At 30.3% G+C, this 21,018-nt stretch overlaps 1 protein-coding gene across 1 annotated transcript; it reads left to right on the forward strand.

Moving 5' to 3' along the window:
* Nucleotides 1-1,676: 1,676 nt before the first annotated feature.
* Nucleotides 1,677-13,518, forward strand: LOC101500834 (protein NRT1/ PTR FAMILY 5.4-like). Its single transcript, XM_004514829.4, has 5 exons — nt 1,677-1,814; nt 2,124-2,341; nt 10,723-10,965; nt 11,631-11,902; nt 12,555-13,518. Exons 1-5 carry the CDS (start codon nt 1,721-1,723, stop codon nt 13,414-13,416), a joined length of 1,689 nt encoding a protein of 562 aa, XP_004514886.1. The 5' UTR covers nt 1,677-1,720; the 3' UTR covers nt 13,417-13,518.
* The last annotated feature ends 7,500 nt before the right edge of the window (nt 13,519-21,018 follow it).

Raw genomic sequence — 21,018 nt, forward strand, 5'->3', positions numbered from 1 at the left:
TTGTCATTATATTTTTATCAATTCACGTAATTGATCCACTTATTTTAAAATATGAAGTTTTAGTCTTTCCATCAGATTTTTTAACTAAAAAATGATAATGTGACATTTTATAAATGATGTGATATTCAATTTCATGATATAAAGTAATCTAAACGCATTAATTATTCATGTGTTATCAATTAAATTAAAAAAAAAATGAATAGTTTTTGTTGAAGTAGTGGAATTTTAGAGAAAATAATAAGGGTTTGAATATTATTGATAATAGCTTTATGCTAACTTGATTACAAAATACTCAATATTAATTTCTATTTATAGAGAAATATAGACTCAATCTTAAATCAGGAACAAATAATAATAATAATAATAATAATAATAATGAAATATATTATAAGATAACTCTATGATTAAAAATTAATCATAGGAAATAACTAAAGATACTCTAACATTATCTAATATATATTATAAGATATTTTCTAATATTCTAACAGGTTTAAAAGTTGAAATTGAAGTTTTTAAAGAGTTTTATTGCTATTTTATGAGTGTTAATCATTCTATATATACTATATGTCACGTCATTTAAAACATATCACATTGCTATTTTTTAGTTAAAATGTCATAACAAGAGACCAAAATTGTCATATTTAAAAATAGGATAACCAATTTTGTGAATTTGTAAAAATAAAGAGACTAAAATTGCAATTAAGCAAAAAAATTATTAGCAACACATTATTTTAAACACATACTCTTTTATTTATTCAAAAAAATATATCTCCTATATTTCATATTATATGCTACTTTGAGTCTTTCACACAAATTTATGAAATATAATTAATTAATTAATTAATTAAAGAGAATTTATGAGTTACTTTACAAAATTATCTTTCAATAATGGTATGAGAAACAAAAATTAATAGAATTGGAAGAAAATAGAGAACAATAAATAATAAATCGTATTCCCTCCGTCTCTTAATATAAACAAAAATAGTTTAAAGAAATTGGATAATAAGAAAAGAAACATTGATGGTTTATTGATATCATGACTACTAATACTCATTCATTGATTATTTCTCAAATGTGTTGTTTTAAATCATGTGGGTCTTATATATACATATTTTTAAGATTAAATAAGTTTTTAGTATAAAATTTTAAAATTTCATTTGTGATTTTTGTAAAATAAGTTATGTTTTTAATTTCTACAAATTATTGTATAAATAATTTTAATCTCTATTGAAATGTCAACATGCATATAATTTTAAATTATTTTTTTAGACATGTCTACAACATTATATAAAATTTCATTACAAAAAAATGTATTTAAAATTTGATTTATATATTCATATTTTAGTTAGTTTTATCTCGAGTTTATGAAATTCTCAATAAAAAGAATTGTGAACATTGTGTACATATATTAATATATGGTCTATTTTATACTTTTTTAGAAACAGTTTACTATTTTTAAAAAAACTGAAAAAATTATTTATTTTTATTTTGAATGAAAAGAACTATATATGTCAATTAAATATTATTTTTATGGTATAAAACAAAATATTTATTATAGTCACAGTGTAACCGCGTACACATTAAAAGCCCATCCCAAAATATTTCTCATATTTTGTGCATATATAAGCAAGAAACTAATCCCTCTGTGTTGCCTCCTCAAATATGATTATCCCAAACTATATATTAATTGACAATTAAGTATTCTCTCTGCTCTATAGTCATGGGAGATAACAATGGTGAAGTCGAAATCCAAAGCCATGGCCAAACCACCAAAACCCCCAAAAGAGGATGGCATGCTGCCATCTTCATCATAAGTGAGTAATACTTAAATTTTTATTTTTTATGTGTATGTACAAATAGTTTAGTGATTAAATTCACGGTACAAATAAAGGACACCGGATGTTCCAATCTGCACCCCCAATATATCAAATCTTTTTTCAAAAGGGGTATTGTGGAATCTAATCCGTGTCTCAATTGATTAAATATTGTTTCAATTTTTTTATCATTAGAATTGTTCTTACTAGACTTATTTTTTTCTTTTTATAATTGAAGATTGTGCAATTATTATTTTTTATTATTTTTAAAAAATATATGCAATTATAATAATAATAATTTTTTTTTAGTTATGGAAGCTGCTGAACAATTTGCATACATTGGGTTGGGTGCGAATTTGATCATATACCTAACAGAGGCTCTTCATGAGCCAGTGACTGAAGCTGCTAAAAACAAAAACACTTGGGTTGGTGTTTCTTCAATATTCCCTTTGCTTGGTGGCTTCATAGCTGATTCATATCTTGGTCGATTCAAGACAATTATCATTTCATCCATCATTTATCTTTTGGTAATTTAATTTCATTCATTTATGTTTTTATTTTTGTTTTTACTTTTTTATTTTTATAATCATTATTCCTTCAATATCACCTTTCACTTTACTAATTTTCATTAAAAAAAATTAGTAACGTATATGACCGTGCTATAATGTATCTTTGCTGTTTATTTCCTTTAAACATTTTTTAAAATTTTATTTCTGATTTATTAGTAAAGTTGTAATTCTAATTCTAATTCTTCAAATTTTTGTTAAAAACAATTTCTTATTAAAAAGATTCAAATAATCAAATAATCAATTTTCAGCTATTTTAAGAAGATTATTAAAAAAAATCTTTTTTTAGAATTATATATTTTAGAAAACTTCTCAAAAGTATATAAAAAATTCTCTTTTTTATAGAATACTTTTTTAATAAAACAGTTTACATAAACGGACACTAAGCTAATTAATAAAAAAGTATATAAAAATATATTTCTATATATAATAAATGGAAATATTTTCTAATTCAAGACGTTTTTTTCTCCCGGTATTCTCACGTTTTAGATTGATGAGCAAATTAAGAAAGTTTGTTAGAAAACGTTTGTAAATAACTTAAAATAACAAAACAGTATATTACATTGAATAAGAAAAAAGATATAAAAGTAGAAAAAGAATTATGTCAAAAACATTTTCCTCTCTCTCTCTCTCTCTCTCTCTCTCTCTCTCTCTCTCTCTATATATATATATATATATATATATATATATATATATTATACGTAACTCGTTACAATTATGCCATTCATTAGTTTTCAGTTTTTAGTTTTTATTTTTTTATTTTTTATTTTATATATATTGAATTTCATCAATCCAATTGTTAATTATTTTCATATTATTTTAACAATCATCCATACAACTAATTTCTAAAAATCAACTACCTTAGACAAATATACAAGATCATGTGCTACAACGAATGTTTCTATGTCGGCTCTAGAAAGACTTTTTTCTTTCCAACCCTTGAGTTTCTTTCCATTCCAATTCTTCTTATGAATAAAGGAGAATATACTTTTCTTTGATCTCTAAAGTATACAATAAAGACCCAAATATCACGAATGATGATCCACAATCTTAACTCCCATATGATTACAAATCATATTTTTGTCAATTTTAGGCACATTTCAACTATATGAAGCCTCTTAATTCTTGATGTTCACAACTTGGACAAAAGCACTATGTTAGATACAAAGAACCTTCAAAATGGTTGTAACTTTATTTTAGTTAACTCTTATAAATAAAAAGATGTAATTCTCAAATTGGAGAGGAGATATTTGAGGGACTTCTTTCGCCACCTTAATACCATAAATCCTTTTGAATCTCACCTCTTCATGAAATAAACAATAAACTCGACAAAACATTTACACACAAAATAAAGATGTATGGAGATAAAGGGTCTTCTTGCCTTAGACCACACCATGAGTCAAAACTTAATCATAGTTTGATTGGACACCATATTGATACACTTCATTATGACCTTAACGAGTTTTTAGGAAATCCCATGGTTGTAAGGACTTTTTCCACAAAAGGCGATTCTACTTGATCATAAGCTATTAACATGTTGAGCTTCTTCAAATAGTGGAAACACTTGGTGGCTATAAAAACATTGTTAGAGATCAATATCTTTTGTATGAATGCACTGTGTTCCTCATCAACAACCTCAAGGAGTATCCTTTTGACCCTATTTTTTTCTCTTTTCTTCAATAGATCAAGGCCATTCGTTGTTTCGCTCTTGATAACCCTATTTGCATTTCCCCTATTATCCTTTTTTGATTCTATTATTCCTTTATCTAATTTCACAATAACAAAGTTGTCAAGAGACTCAACACTTTCTCTATATCCTCAACGTTGGATTGTTTCTCATTTGTTTTATTCGACATTGCAACAACCTCATTAGCTCAAACGAGCTTCTTTTGACTCACTTCAATCCTTTCTACCTGTTGACCCCTCTGCTTTGTACTGCTTGACTAGAGAAACTCAGTTTTTTATCACGTTGAAGCTCAATATTGTACTTATTCAATTTAGATGCCCACGTCCTAAGTTCATATGGGTGCTCCTTGTCTTCATGTTTTTTCTAACACTCTTCACAATCCGTAATATGATCTCTACTTCCATAAACAAAACAAAAGGTTAAGCAATCTCTCACACTCAAAGCATAATTTTAGGTTCTTAAGAAAATTTATATATAAAAAAAGTCTACAACAAACATGAAATGAATAAAAGAAGGAAAATATTCTAGTTGGTGTTGTTCTCCCATTACAATATGTAAAATGAACTATTGAACTCTCCAATAACCACCAGAGTATCTTCACAACCATTTGGACCAACTATAAAACTAATCCCTTAGTCTAGCATATAGAAACACAAAAAGCATAGTATTAGATTTCCCAAACTCAAAATTAGGATGCCTCATAGGAATTAAACTTGGATTCTCTTTCTAGAGGTAACAATCGATATATCATTTAACCAAATCAAGTTCAAAATATTTTTTTATGCATTCTCTAAGACAAGGATGATTTCAAGACTTTAGAAGAGTTGGTGGAATAAATTCATCTACTTTTCAAAACTAGAGTCTTTATTACAATTCAGTGAAAAATCAAGAATTAATATCACTCAAAATTAGGAATTAACTAAAGCCAGAAAGATTTCACAAGTAAAATTCATATTTCAATACAATTCAAGAGCAATGAAATTACAAAATAGAATTTTAACACATAACAAGTTTTACTAAGTTATTAATTACAATTGGAAAAATTTAATCCTTCAAGAACCACTCAAAAATATGAAGCTCGAAGAAAACCCTCTTAAAATTTATGGAGTATGGCTCATATGCAGTATCAAGTGGGCAAGGGGCGAGTGAGCGGAGCGAGCTTTTCCGTGCCCTTATGTTTTGGCCCAACTATTGTTAAGGTGGGGAGGCGACTGGGGTGCGAGGGAGATAACCACATGCATTATGTTTAGGGATATTTTTTGTAGTCTAAATTTTATTACTAATATTTAAACACAACTTGTACTCTATAAATTCTAATTCATTCATATAATATGAAGAAACTACAACAGCTTTGTAGTTGGAGATGTAGGCACACTTTGTTGAACTCCGTGATCAAACATCTTGTGTTTTTTGTTTGTGATTTCATTCTCTCTATTCTTTTAAGTTCATGTTGCTATTCTAACAATTGTTATTATATGACGAGCAACTCTAGTGCAAAATTCAAAATGGCAAGATTCGACAGAACCATAAACTTCACATTATTGCAAAGAAGGGTTAAGAATCTGTTGGTAGAACAAGGTTTTCAAAAGGCGCTACGTGAGGAGAAACTGAAAGACATTGCAGAAGTCGAATGAACATAGATGAAGGATAAGGCCATAAGCATGATTCGTCTGTGTGTATCAAATGAAGTGATATATCATATCATATACCTAACATCTCAAAAGAAGTTATGAAAGAAAATTAAATATCAATATCAGTTAAAAATACTCATGATCAAATTGTTGTTAATCAACAACTATATAGGTTGAAGATGCATGACATGTCAACACATTCAACTGAATAATCTCCGATTTGGTGAGGCTTGGGGTGAAGGTCGATAACAAAGACAAGACTATTATTTTGTTGTGTTCATTACCAGGTTAGTTTAATCACCTTGTGTCAACTTTTAGATATGATAAATACACTATCAAGTTGGACAATATTACTACTACACTTCAGTCTCATTCTCAATAAAGACATATTGTAGAGGAAAGATCTTCAGGAGAAATTATGTATGTAAAGGGAGGTCAAGACCATGGGAGGGAAAAATGTAAACAAGTTATGGGAAGAAGAGGTCTATATACAAGAACAGAAAAACAAAAAAGTGGTTCAGTTGCAAATAGATTGGGCATTAAAGGAGGGATTGTTCAAACAACATGGCTTATTCAATTTTGTGAACTTGGTTCAAACTGATAAAACATGTTTATTACTGAAAAAGACAAATTAAAATTTATCTGGATTATAGGGGTGTGTGAATGTTGAATAATGTTAGATATATTCTAGAATTGAGATGTAATTTTAAATTAAATTAAATTTAATAGTTTTTTTGTATAGGTCTGATGGAGATAGGGATGTTTTGAAGGTTAGTAAGGGTGTATTGATAGTGATGAGAGAAAAAAGCATAACAGGTAGCATCTACACATTGTTGGGTTGTACTATTGCATGTGATGTTAGGCCATTTGAGTTTGACGACGATGCTCCAAAATTATGGCTCATGTGTATGAGACTTACCAATAAGCTTTAGATGATAAAAATTCATAAGAGACATTTGCTGAAGGGAAGCCTCAACTGTAAGCTGACTTTGTGAAAGTATTGCATACTTGGAAAATAGGGTCGTGTTTGTTTTAAATTCGAAAAACACAAAACAGAAGGAATCCTAGACTATGTGCATTTTGATGTGTGGGGGGAAAACAAAGAACCTTTTATGGGTTGTTCTAGGCATGTTTTACACAAAGTTTGGGCGTATCTCCTCAAACATAAATATGAAGTTTTTGCCAAGTTCAAGGTTTGGAAAGAAAAGGTAGAAAATCAGAAGGGCAAAAAAGTCAAGTATTTACGGGAAGATAATGGCAGAAGGGCAAAGAAGATGGTGATTAATAGAGATGTTATATTTAATGAGCAGTTCCTGTTAACATTATTAGTTGAAATAGATATACCCACATCATACTGAGAAACTTCTAGTAGTAAGGTGATTCAAGTTGATGTTGAGCCACTACCAGTAATCAACACTTGGGTAGTACCTGAATCACAAGCAAAACCATAATCTAAAATAGAACATACATGTGGAGTACAATATGACTTGTACGTGACCTTGAGCGCTATCAGATCAAGCCACCATAAAAGATGAAGACTTGGAAACTTATACTCTTTTTACTAGTTTTGAAGATCCATCGACCTTTTAAGAGGCTATAGCTAGCAATAAGAAAGATAAGTGGATGGGTTCTATGCTAGAGGAGATAGAGTCCTTAGAGAAAAACTAGACATGAAAGCTGTTTAGATTACTAGAGGGAAAAGGGCTATTAGTTGCAAGTGAGTGTATAAGAGATAACCTACAATAATAGAAAAAGAAGGTGAAAAGTTAAAGGCTCGTGTTATAGCAAATGGTTATTCACAATAGAAAGGAATTGACTATGATGATATTTTCTCTCTAGTCGTCATATATACTTATATGAAGGAAGTGTTAGCCTTGGTAGCTAGTTAGGACATGCATTTAAAGCAGATGAATGTGAAGACAACTTCTTTCATGTTGATCTAGATGAGCAAATTTACATGGAGTGGCAAGAGAATTTTAGTGATATTGAACCAGGTAGACAAGTTTGTATATTGAAGAGGTCTTTGTATGGTCAAAAGTAATCTCTTTTGCAGTGGTACAAGCTTTTTGATTCCTACAAGCTTTAGATTGACACAAAAGGTGTGAGTGTGATTGTTGTGTTTTATGTTAGGAGCCTTGATGATGACTTTTTTATTCATGTTATTGTATGTTGATGAACTATTGATTGATGCTAATCATTTACATGATGTAAATGAACTGAAAATTTTGTTGAGAATAAAATTTGACATGAAATACTTGAGTGTTGCTAAGAAAATTTTTCTTATGAAAATTCACAAGGATACGAGTGATAGAAAATTATGACTCTATCAGAAAAACTATATTAAAAAGGTGTTAGACATATTTGATGAGAAATTTTAAGGTTCTGAGTATTCAATTAAGGAATCACTTTAAGCTCGCGTTGGATCAATGTCCAAAGACAGATGTAAAGACGAAGTATATGTCAAATGTTTCGTATGCTAGTGTTGTCGGTTGTTTAGTGAATGTTATGGTTTGCACTAGACCATATTTAAATAAGTTGTAAGTCAAGTTTGAAGGTTTATGCCCAAATCAGGTAAGCATAATTGAGAAGCAATCAAGTGATTTTTTAGGTATTTGAAGGGTACAACAGGTCATGGTATCATGTTTGTCAATAAATAGGGTGATCTTTTAGTTGTAGGATATGTTGGTTTTGATTATGCAGGTGATATGGATGATAGAAGGTGTACAACAAGATATTTCTTTACCCTTGTAGGAGGACCAATTTTTTGGAAGTCATTAGTTTAATTCATATTGGCTAAGTCTACAACCGAAGCAGAGTATATGGAAGTAGTTGAGACTGCCAAAAAAGCTTTATGGCTAACATGATTAGTAAATGAATTGAATGTTGAGTAAGATGAAGTTCAATTACATTATGATAGTCAAAGTGCTATTTATTTGGCAAATAATCAAGTGTATCACACTAGGACTAAGCATATTGAAGTGAGGTTTCACATGATCAGATATTTACTTGCATCTGGATAGGTTTTACTTGAAAAGGTTCATACTTAAGAGAATGCAACTGATATGTTGACCAAGCTAGTCACTAGTGACAATAACATTGCTTCGACTTGTTACATGTTTCTTAGTGTTAAACAGGAGTTGTACTTCCAACTGTCAGGATGTGAGCGTGATGTAGTGAATCTTCATAGGGGTTTGATATTTGTCAAGGTGGAGATTGTTGAGAATAACTCATATGTAGTATCAAGTGGGCAGAGAACAGCAACTGGAGCAAGCTTCATTGCTGCCCTTGCGTTTTGGCCCAACTGTTGTTTTGAGGGAAATGGAAGCGACGATAACTCTGAACTATATGGTTCAACGATACTGTTGTAATACAAACCTTATTACTAGTATTTAAACACAACTTCTACTATGTAAACCCTAATTCATTCATCTAATAAGAATGAGCTACAATTGCTCTGTAGTTAGAGATGTAGGCAGACTTTGCCGTACTCCATGATCAAATGTCTTGTGTTTCTTGTTTATTATTTCGCTCTCTCTATTCTTTTAAGATCATTTTGTTTGTTCTAACAAATTTCTTGAACCTTAACTCTTCAATTGAAGAACACCATTCACATTTAAGTCATTAACAAAACCCCTAAAGATACCTATTTTCTCTCACAAAATGTAGAATTTGATACCCCATAAACTCTCAAAATATGAACACTCATCGAGAAAAAAATACCCCACATTTTCTATCAAATTTTAACAACAAGAAAGTGAATTAGAAAACTTGTGTAATCTAAATTAAGACTTGGAATGAAAGAGTTGAAGAATGAATGTTAAAAGTAAAATTTACGAGGTTAATGATATTTATAGGTAAAGTATCAACTGATAAAACACAACTTAATGCATTAAAAACTGAAATTGTGTTTGTGTTAATTGATTCACGCTTAATTATGAATCAATTCATGCGTGTTATGAAACCTCAGGATTAGTCCTTAACTATCATGAACCAATTCATGACAAGTGTGAATCAATTTGTCTTGAGATCAAGAAATTTGATAAATCGATTCATAAAACAAGTGAATCATTTCATATGCATCGAATTTCTTAAAACAGGTTCACACAGAAATAATGAATTGATTCAAGAACTTCATGAATCATTCATTGATGTAAAAATGACTTAAAGAAAATTCAATGTATTTCCATGAGTTTCAAAAGTAGTCCCGACATCCACCTAATGCCATGCATGATTGATTTTGTCAATTAATTTTTTATTTATTTTTATTTCCATGCTTAGTGGTTATTATGAGCAACATAACTAAAATAACACCTATGTTAAGTCCCAATTTTGATATACATTAAAATAGTATATAACCAAGCTAAGGAGACAAACATTCACATATATCAAAAGTGAGCTCGAGTAAAATGCATTTCAATACCTATAGTAACACTATACAAATGTTTTCATTTCTATAGCTTTCTTAATAAAATTTGTTAGTCAAGAAATGACTTGTTCAATAAACTCTAGAAGGGAGGAAGGGTTGAATATAGTTTACACTTTTTCAAAGATTTGCGTACAATATGTACATCGACTCCTTCTTCCTAAACACTCTTGAACAAGATTCTTGGAACAACCCTCTGTAGAAAATTTGAACCTTATCTTAAAGAAGAAGAACCCTTCTTAACTCCTTGCAAAATAGTTGCTGGAGAAACTACCTCTCTAGCCAAAACTAAATATGTCCAGCACTTCAACACAAAATCAATTGATATCACCTCGATATATCGCCTCGATGAATATGTCCAAACTTATCCAAATATAAGACACTAAAAAATAAGTATTGAGCAGTTTTGTGCACACCACATCCACTAATACACGCGTAATGAACAACTGCATTAACATTTGGTCTAATCAGATTATCCTAGGTTTCCGATCTATGCAGTTATTTACATTCACAATGTACACAATTTTTTGTTGTTGTTAAACATGTTTAAACATTAAAAATGTTTTATTGTTACATTACATAATTAACACCATATATGCAGGGCATGATTTTGTTGACACTATCAGTCTCCATAATGAAAAACAAGAAATTGTTCTTCACGGCTCTTTACGTGTTGTCAGTCGGTGATGGCGGACATAAGCCGTGTGTACAAACATTTGCAGCCGATCAGTTCGATGAAGACACATTGGAACAGAGAGACGCCAAAAGCTCATTTTTCAATTGGTGGTACCTAGCAATTGTAATTGGTTCAATTTTTGCTGTGTTCGTTATAGTGTATCTGCAGGTAATTTTAATCTTAATATTATTTATGAAAAATCATTTTTTTAGATAATTACTATTAATTATTGAATTATAACATTTAAAAAGTAAAAATAATAACTATTTTGTTATTTTATAATAATTATATTTCTCTTTAATTTGATGACATCTTGGTTCCGTTTGTTACAGTTTTTTTAAATAATTTTTAAATTATTATATTTTTTATCATAATTTTTTTTAACAAGAATTACAATAAAAAAAAAATTAAATGAGAAATTGATTGTAGTAGCTTCTAAAAAAAAATATTTTAAGTATTTAACTTTATGTTAGATCTGTATTTGGAAAATAAAATTTGAAAATGAAAAATTAATTTGAGTATATTATCTAACAATTTATATTGAAATTGCCGAATATAAAAAATTAATTTTTCAATCAATATTAAATGAATCCAAAATAACATCTAATATTTTGAAGTAGGTTCTCTAAAAGTCATTTTTAAAAATATAAAATAAAAATCACTTTTTTTTTAACCTATAACAAACATCCCTTACTTTAGTAAAACTAAAATTTCCCTAACATAGAACAATTTAGTCATGACCATCAAAATCATTTAATATAAGATGATCTAAGTTATTTACAAAAATGAATGAGAATCTGAATTGAAAATTCATTATATGCCAATAAAATCAGGACAATGTGGGTTGGGCTGTGGGGCTTGAAATTCTAGTAGCAATGTTGGCAGCAGCATTGGTGATGTTCTTGCTAGGAAGGAAACGGTATTGGAAAGAAAGCCCAAAAGGAAGCCCAATGACAAGTATTGCCCAAGTTTTTGTTGCTGCATCTCGTAAGTGGCGCGTGAAGGACACGTCTGAGAATTATTGGTATGGCCATGATCATGGTGACTTAATTCGTTCCCAAATTCAACCCATCGATCGTCCTTTGGCCCACACTGATCAATACAGGTACTTTTCACTTTTTTTCTTCATTTACTTCATTTACTTTTCACTTTTTTCTTTGATCTTGCATAGATGATACTTTATCTAATTTAAATTTTTTATTATAAAAAAATACAAATTAAATGAAGTTTAAAATACAAATTAAGATATGGTAGAGATCTTTTAGACCTCTAAATATATATATTTTTTTCAAATTGGAAGAAGGGATAAATTTATTAATGAAGTGTTTTTTTACAACCATTTTGGAAGACATTTGAACTAAAGTAAAACTTTAGATAAAATACAATATAAAAGTGAAAAATAAAATGCAAATTTAGATATAATAGAGATTTCATGTACCTAAATGTATATTCCTTCCCATGTGTTTGTTATACAAAAAATAAAAGGGAAATGACATTTATTTAAATTAGAATTCAATTTTTTTTTTATTCTAAAGAACTTAGCGGTAAAATTTACACAAATTAAATGCGGTGAAAAAGTGTATTGTCGGTTTGAACATATTTTTCAATATATTAAATATCTCGCATAATTTACTTTATGAGGTGCACATATGAGACACTTTTTCTTCAATTCAAGTTGCTTTATTTGCTATTAGTCTATTACCACATATATTTATAAAGGTGATTATTTCTTCTAACAAAAAATAATATTACCATAGATTTTTGGACAAAGCAATGATAATTGATGAACATGATGCTTCAAGCCAAAGTAGAAACCCATGGAGATTATGCTCAGTGACACAAGTTGAAGAAGTGAAGCTTGTAATTCGGTTAATCCCAATATGGCTAAGTTGTTTAATGTTCATTGTTGTTCAAAGTCAACTAGGCACATTTTTCACAAAGCAAAGTAGCACATTAAATCATTCAATTGGACCACATTTCAAAATCCCTCCAGCATCACTTCAAGGCTTAGTTGGAATTGTGATATTATTTGCAGTACCAATCTATGACAAATTATTTGTCCCATTTGCTAGAAAAATAACAGGACATCATTCTGGAATAACAGTGTTACAAAGAATTGGATTTGGTCTTTTTTTGTCAATATTTACTATGGTTGTGTCAGCTCTTGTGGAGGGTAAAAGGGTAAATATTGCTAAAAAAAATAATCTCATAGACAACAATACAAATAATGCAATTATACCAATGAGTATTTGGTGGTTGTTACCTCAATACACAATTCTTGGAATTTCAGATGCATTTACAATTGTTGGGTTACAAGAATTATTTTATGATCAAATGCCAAATAGAATGAGAAGTTTGGGAGCTGCAGCATATATAAGCATACTTGGAGTTGGAAGTTTTGTTACCAATGGTGTTATAATTATTGTGGTGGAAATTACTTCAAGGAGTGGTAGAAAATGGTTGGGTGATAATTTGAATAGGGCACATCTTGATTACTTTTATTGGATGTTGGCTTTGTTAAGTGCTTTGAATTTGTGTGTTTATTTGTTCATAGCTAAATGTTTTGTGTACAAAAAGAGGGATATGGATGAAACAACTATGGTGGAGAATAACACATAGAAAAAAGAACAACTACTTGCTTGTAGAAACTTGGATTTCAGTGCTAATAATACTTCATTTATGTTTAATTATAAACACTTATTGACAAAATTTACTTATAAAACGTCAACAATAGATGCATCTATTTATAATGATTTATTTAGTAATAACTACACACACAAAATACATGTTTAATTAGACTATTTTTCTTTAATATATGTGAAACACTAATAAATACTTATAAAGTAACAGAGAGATTACGTGTTATATTTGGATTTATGTGTATTACCTCAATTTTATCTGACTAATTAAAAATCATTTTAAAATAATAATATTAATATTATCCGATTAATTAAAAATTATTTTAAAATAATAATATTAATATGTTTAATTAATATTTTATAATTAATATAAAAAAAATTATCATCGCTTAACAAATGTTTTTAAATTTAATTATATACTAAAATAAAATAAAACACAAAAAGGAGTAAAAAGGGTTATGAATTTTCATTTTATTTTTTGTGTTTATAATTTTTATTCATTCATTTTATTATTTTCTGCCAACACCCATCTTCATTTTTACACATTTTTTTATTTCACCAACACAATATTTGTTTTACTTTTTCTCTTTTATTTATTTATTTTTTTAAACACTTTTTTTAGGTACTATTTTTCTTCTAAGTTTTCCGTACTTTGTCTTACTTTTATTTCTTCTTTATCATAAACACGTTTTCTAGCCGTATGTCCTCAATTTATTTTTCTGTTATTTGACTCTTTTATTATGTGTATTCTTTTATTTTTTGGCTTAATAAAGCTATTACTTGTATCACTTTCGCACTCAAACAAAGATCCGGATGTTGTTTTTATTTAATGAATACAAAGATTCATCATTTTATTCTATAAATTGATAAAAAAAAAAATCAGAGAAGGGGAAGAGATTTTGGGGCAGTTTTGAGTACCAAGAAAAAGAAAAAAAATAGAGAGAAATAAAGTGTATCACTGTCATCTCACTCCACACAACCGTGTGCACCACCACCATCTCACCATATCTGTCTTCAATACCTGAATAGGCATGTATTAGTGTTTGTGTATATGAATGGCGCTGAGATAATTTGTGTAGTGATTTGGCTCACATAATTTATGTTGTGTTTGCAAAGTTTAAATTTGTTTTGTTTTCTATCCTATTTGATTTAAGCCTTTTACTTTCTGTCTTTACCTTCTCTTGTGCTGAAACACGCTCTGTTTGCTGATGCCAATCTGTTGCCAGCTTGATGTGTGTTGGGTTGCTTTTGTGCCAGCTTGTTATGTGTGGGTTTGTAGCATATTGTTTATACGTGTACTTTTTCTATTAAATAGTAATTATGACATGTTAATAATTATATTTCTATTTAATATAAATAACATGAAGGTAATTAATTAGTAATAAACATAATTTATTTTATTTATGAGTGATATCAATTTGCTATTTAATATTAAAATGAGTTATGTTTCCGTCATTTGTTTCTCTAAAAAGTATTTTTGAAAGAGCTCACTAAAAAGTATTCTTTTTCTATTATTAAAGTGTTTTTTTTTTTTTATTTAATAGATCACAATATAAGTTCATACTTCTTTTTACCGTTTATTTTGTTTTTTTTTTGTGTGTGTTTATTATTGACCTTATTTCGTAAAATTATTTAAATTTATTTAATTTTTAACATCAATTTTTTATTTTATTTTATTTAAAAAAAGCAAAGATAAAACTATAATCAAATATTAAAAGGGTAATTAGATGTGACATCTTTTTAATTTTTTAGTTATTAGAACACAAATTATGACAACTTGGTGGTTCTAAATCTCATCTTTACAAATATATTAATAAGCAAATTAATCATAAAATCATTAAAAGTTAACTAAAAATAGCATATTTTAATACCTGAGTTGCATAATACAAATTATATATTTTGACAGCTTCAAAATTTATTTTTATAAATAAATAGATCTAAAATCAACTTTTTAAAATTTAATTAATTAAATGTGTTTTTTTAATCTTGAAGTTGTTAAGACACAAGTTAAACTATTTGTCGGTTTTGAAACTCAATTTAAAAATAAAACAATAATAAAATATTCTTAAGAGGATTAAATTAGATGTGACATCTTTTTAGTCCTTGAGTTTTGAGACACGAGTTGTACAATTCGATCGTCTTAAAACTCATGTTTTAAAATAATTATTCAAATCAAGCAATCTTTTTTCATGTTTGTCAAAATCAACCTTTTTTAATAACAAAAATACAATTTATTTAAAAGCAATCAACACATCCACATTTTCTACCAAGAACTACGTAACTTTGATTTCTCCATAGCACCAAAAGATACGTAGGAGCAAGATCATATCCTTGTCAAGCACACTAATAATTTTTTTTTCCACTCTTTTAAACATACTTTTATCTCAAAAACTCACATTTATAAAAAACAATTTATATTCATATTTAATTATAAAGAGAAATAAATATTTATTTAAGTTGATATAATTTTGCACAATTAATTATAGGTAACTGTATTTTAACAAATGTCGTAGGGTGCTAATATACCTTCCCTACGCATAACCGACTCCCGAACTTAAAATCTGGTTTCAAAGACAATTTTTATATTTTTTATATTTTTAAGGGTTTTCCAATATTTTCTCTATTTTAAAATAAATTTTGGTGGCGACTTCGCTGGGGAAATTTAGAGAGTCAAGCCTAACAAATTAATTGTGTACAATTTTTTTTTTTAACTTTTTCTATATTTGTTTGTTTTTCATTTTCATTTTCATTTTCTTTATGTGTTTATTATTTCTTCATAAGTATTAGCTGACATTATAATATTCTTTTAAGCTAGTAGATCATTTTTATCTTATTATATTTTATTTTATTTATCTATTTATTTTGTAAATGTATATATGTTTTGTTAGTATTATGGATTTTTTGAATTATGCTTATTCAACACCTACATTTTTATTAAGACACACACTTATCAGTTGATCCTTATACCGGAGTTTGAACAAAACATAAGTTTAGATTCGAGATTGCGCAGTGGTAGCCTTCTGGATGTACATCCTGTTTGATTAGCATGAAGATCTCACCTAGAATTTGATCCTGTTGAGGTTATTGTCACTCCAAATAGTTTACCTATTGTTGCTGACAATATTCCAAAATAGGATTATTAGCTCTAGGAACCGTGTTTAGAACCATAGAGCCTCCCTTGTGAGAATTTCACTACATAAGCCAATAGACCCTTTCATTGTAAGAATATCCATAAAAACCAAAAAAATTATCTCATATATTCAAGACTTTATATATATATTAGTTTCATTTATATCTCATTACATTTGTTTCTCTCTTTTAAAGGAAAAAATAAAACATAATAGCATTTTGCATAAATTTTCAGGATTTTTGGGGAATCATACAAATCTTAGTCACGTGTTATTTAAGTGGACAATGAAATCGGAAAAAAGAAAAACTTTACTTTTAAAGTTCAAGCAACCTGATTTGAAAAGTTTAAGAGACATCAACAATCACATGAAAACTATACAATGTGATAGTTTCTTTCAAAAATATGGGAATATCCTAAATCTATTGGCATTGAATGTGCAAACAAAGGGCCCTCATGGCATTGACTCAGTATTACGATCCTCTCTTAAGGTGTTTTACATTTCAAGATTTTCAGTTGGCCCCGACATTAGAGGAATTTGAACGAATATTGGGTTACTCTCTAGAGAGAGGAACCCTTATCAATATACTGGGCAACCACCGAATTTGGGCACAATTGTTGAAGTGTTGAAGATCAACATAAGAGAGTTGACAAATACAAAAGAGGAAAAATGGGCTATTCATGGGTTTTCAAGAAAATATCTAGAGCAAAAGTGCCAAGATTTAGCCGTTAAAAAAGAATGGAGTACTTTTATAGATGTTTTGGCTCTCATTATCTATGGTATTGTTTTATTCCCAAATCTTGATAAATTTGTAGATTTTTCTACCATCAATGTCTTCTTAGCTGTTAACATAGATGAACAAAATCCAGTTCCTGCGGTTCTTGTTGATGTATACTACTCTCTGCATATGCGACACGAGAAGAAGGGGGAATAATTTTGTGTTGTGTTCCAGTGTTGTATACCTGGTTTGTGTCTCACATGTTCAAGAAAGGGTATCATGGTGGGGTTAAGAATAATCGTGAATGGGCTCATAGTATAGCTGGCCTTACTGGGAATACAATTTCATGGTACTACAGAGAACAAGGGGTGGAAGAGGTAATTTGCCAATGCAGAGATTTTCCAAATGTACCTCTCATGGGAACGAAAGGATGTATTAATTACAATCCAATGGTAGCTCTAAGATAACTTGGTTATCCATGTTGGATAAACCAGATGATAAGTCACTGGAAGCTTTTGTTTTGCACAATACGGGTATAGTAGATCCACCAATGTTGAGAAGGATAACTCGAGCATGGGAGTTGATCATCAGAAAAAGAAAAGTACTCGGATGTAGAAGTTACAGCACAAAAGAACCCTATCAACAATGGGTAAAGAAAAGAGTCCAAGAAATCAAGTTGCCTTTCCACAGTACACCCTCAAATGATCAGAAAATGCCTGAACCTGCCCTTGTTACAAAGGAAAAAATAGAAGAGCTCAAAGTATCATTGTTAAAATCTGAAGAGGAGAAAAAAGAACTACAAGCAAAGTTAGAAAAAGTCTCCTAAGAGAACGAGAACTTATGATCATAAAACACATGAAAGAGTCAATTTATTGAAAGAAGCAACAAGAGGTTGAAAATTGAAAAAGAAAATAAACTTGACATACAAGATTGTCTGAGAGGCGCAAATGAAGAGTTGGATGTGCGAAAGAAAGAAAAGAATGCAACTATTGAAGATGCCTATATGTGGAAGCATTGGAGGAGAGGCGCAAATGAAGAGTTGGATGTACAAGTTCGTTGAATATTGCAAACATTTAGTAGAAGAATTGGAGGAGAGGATTGGTTGTCTCATTAATGAAGGATTTGCTGTTTTGTTTACCGATTCCCATATTTCTTCTTCACTAATAATTCGTGTTCGTAAAAATTTACGTAAGATTTATGATTCCCCAACATCCAAATGTAAAAATAAAAAAAACAGATAATAATTGCATTTTCATTCCATTCATGTTTAATACATACTCATAATTTTTTTTAAAAAAAAAAAAAACATAAAAAATCAATAAAGTTGTTTCCTCGACACCTTATCGGACTCGTGCAAACTCAAAGATCATGGAAGAACTTGAGCAAAATCAAGAAGTGATGAGAATGGATGTCAACCAATTGAAGGACAAGGTTTATCAAATCTTAGAAGCTATACAGGCTTTGTCAAGGAAGGAGAATACATATGAGAACCCTACGACTGCAAATGAAGGACACCTAACCACTCCTTCTCACCCACCAGGCTTTACCCCAACTACCCAACAACTTCGTAAAACAACTATGCAATTTCCTATGTACGGTCTCCCACACGGTTATACTCCACCATTAGTCATCAAACCCATGGACAACAACCCAAACCACTCAACTATCAACCCCCAAAACCTAAACCAATCACAAATCTCCTCTGGGCTACGTGCCACCCCTAAATGCTCTACCATCAACAAATATTCCATATATTGCACCCCAAATATTCCCGATGTGACTATCCCTCCAAAATTAAAGGTTCCCGACTTTGAAAAATACAAAGGCAACACATGTCCTAAAAATCATCTAACTATGTATTGCAAAAAAATGGCTTTTCATGCTCATAACGATAAACTTCTCATTCACTTTTTTCAAGACAGTTTGAGTGGGGCATCGTTAAGTTGGTATATGCATCTTGAGCGAAATCGAGTTCGTTCATGGAAAGACCTAGCTGATGCCTTTTTAAAACAATACAGGTACAACGTTGACATGACCCCTGATAGGATGCAATTGTAAAATTCATTGAAAAAGGACAACGGAACTTTCAAAGAATACGCACAACGATGGAGGGAAATGGCATCACAAGTAGAACCTCCTTTATCTGAAAGAGAAACGGTTAGTGTGTTTATGGATACTCTCCAATCGCCTTTTTATGATAAGATGATTGAGAGTATGTCATCAAACTTTTCTAATTTGGTCATGATAGGAGAAATGATAGAAAGTGGGATGAGGAGTGGAAAGATCGTATGTGCAACAACTGGCATAAAAAGACCCAATACGACATTCACAAAAAAGAAAGAAAGGGACGCTAACGCTGTAATGGTAAACCCCGGAGTCTCCTATTTTCCACCCATCAATTCTTATCAACCCCCAAATTTCTAGCCCCCGATACCACAAACTCCTTACATTTCTTACCCGTAAGTGGCCGCAACTACACAAGCTTCATACCCTCAATATCACCCTTCAAGACCACCTTTTTATCAACCACCACCTACCGCATTTTCCCAACAAAATCAATGGAACCAAAATCCAATCTCGAATCACTATAGACCACCTGTCAATCGAGAAAAAAGGATAACCCGTTTTGATCCAATTCCTGTCACGTACAGCCAATTGTTGCCTCACTTACTTCAAAATTCAATGGTAGTCCTAAGACCAATGAAACCTCATGAACCACCATTTCCAAAATGGTATAATCCAAATGCCAAATGTGAATATCATGCAGGAGCCGTTGGACATTCCGTTGAAGATTGCCAAGCCCTAAAATCTAAAGTACAAGAATTGATTAATGCAAAATGGCTTACCTTCAAGGAAGACGATCCCAACATAGGGAGTAATCCTTTGTCGGGCCACAAGGATGCCTCTGTCAATGTCATTGAAGATGGAATAGACCAATATGCAACAGATGGTCATGTGTTCACCATGGGGTCGTGTGTGAAAAATAATATATCTTTTCCAAAACCATTGGAATTTCTTTACAAAAAAGATAATCTTAAGCCAACTTCTAGCAGGCCAAATGCATTAATTATCCAAGCACCAACCCATTTTCCTTACGGAAATACCAAGGCGGTACCGTGGAAATACGAAATCACATCCCACTTGGCCAATCATCAACCAAGTGATGGTTGTGAACCTAAAGGAACTGATGTCACTAACATCTCAGGGATTGGTGGAATGACTCGGAGTGGTCGAGTATACACTCTTGAACAACTTAGGAAAAAGGAGGTTCATGGAGAAAAAGGGAAAGAAGATATGTATCATGTCATAAAAGGACAAGAGACCAGTAAAAGGACGGTGTCTGAAGAAGAAGCTAATGAATTTTTGAAGTTTATCAAGCAAAGTGAATATAAGGTGGTGGATCAGCTAAATCAAACCCCTTTCAAGATATCAGTTCTCTCCTTGTTATTGAACTCTGAAGCACATAGAAGAGCACTGATGAAAGTTTTAAATGAGTCCCATGTTACTCACGATATCACTGTTGATCAGTTTGATGGAGTTGTCGGCAACACCATTGCTAGTATTTGCCTGAGTTTTAGTGATAATGAATTACCAGCTGAAAGGACAAAGCATAATAAAGCATTGCACATCTCTGTGAGGTGTCACGATCATATTCTTGCACGAGTGCTAGTAGATAATGGTTCATCGTTAAATGTCATGCCTAAATCAACAATATCAAAACTATTTGTTGATGGAG

Source organism: Cicer arietinum, chromosome 5 (genome assembly GCF_000331145.2).
Source record: "Cicer arietinum cultivar CDC Frontier isolate Library 1 chromosome 5, Cicar.CDCFrontier_v2.0, whole genome shotgun sequence".
Classification (NCBI taxonomy): domain Eukaryota; kingdom Viridiplantae; phylum Streptophyta; class Magnoliopsida; order Fabales; family Fabaceae; genus Cicer; species Cicer arietinum.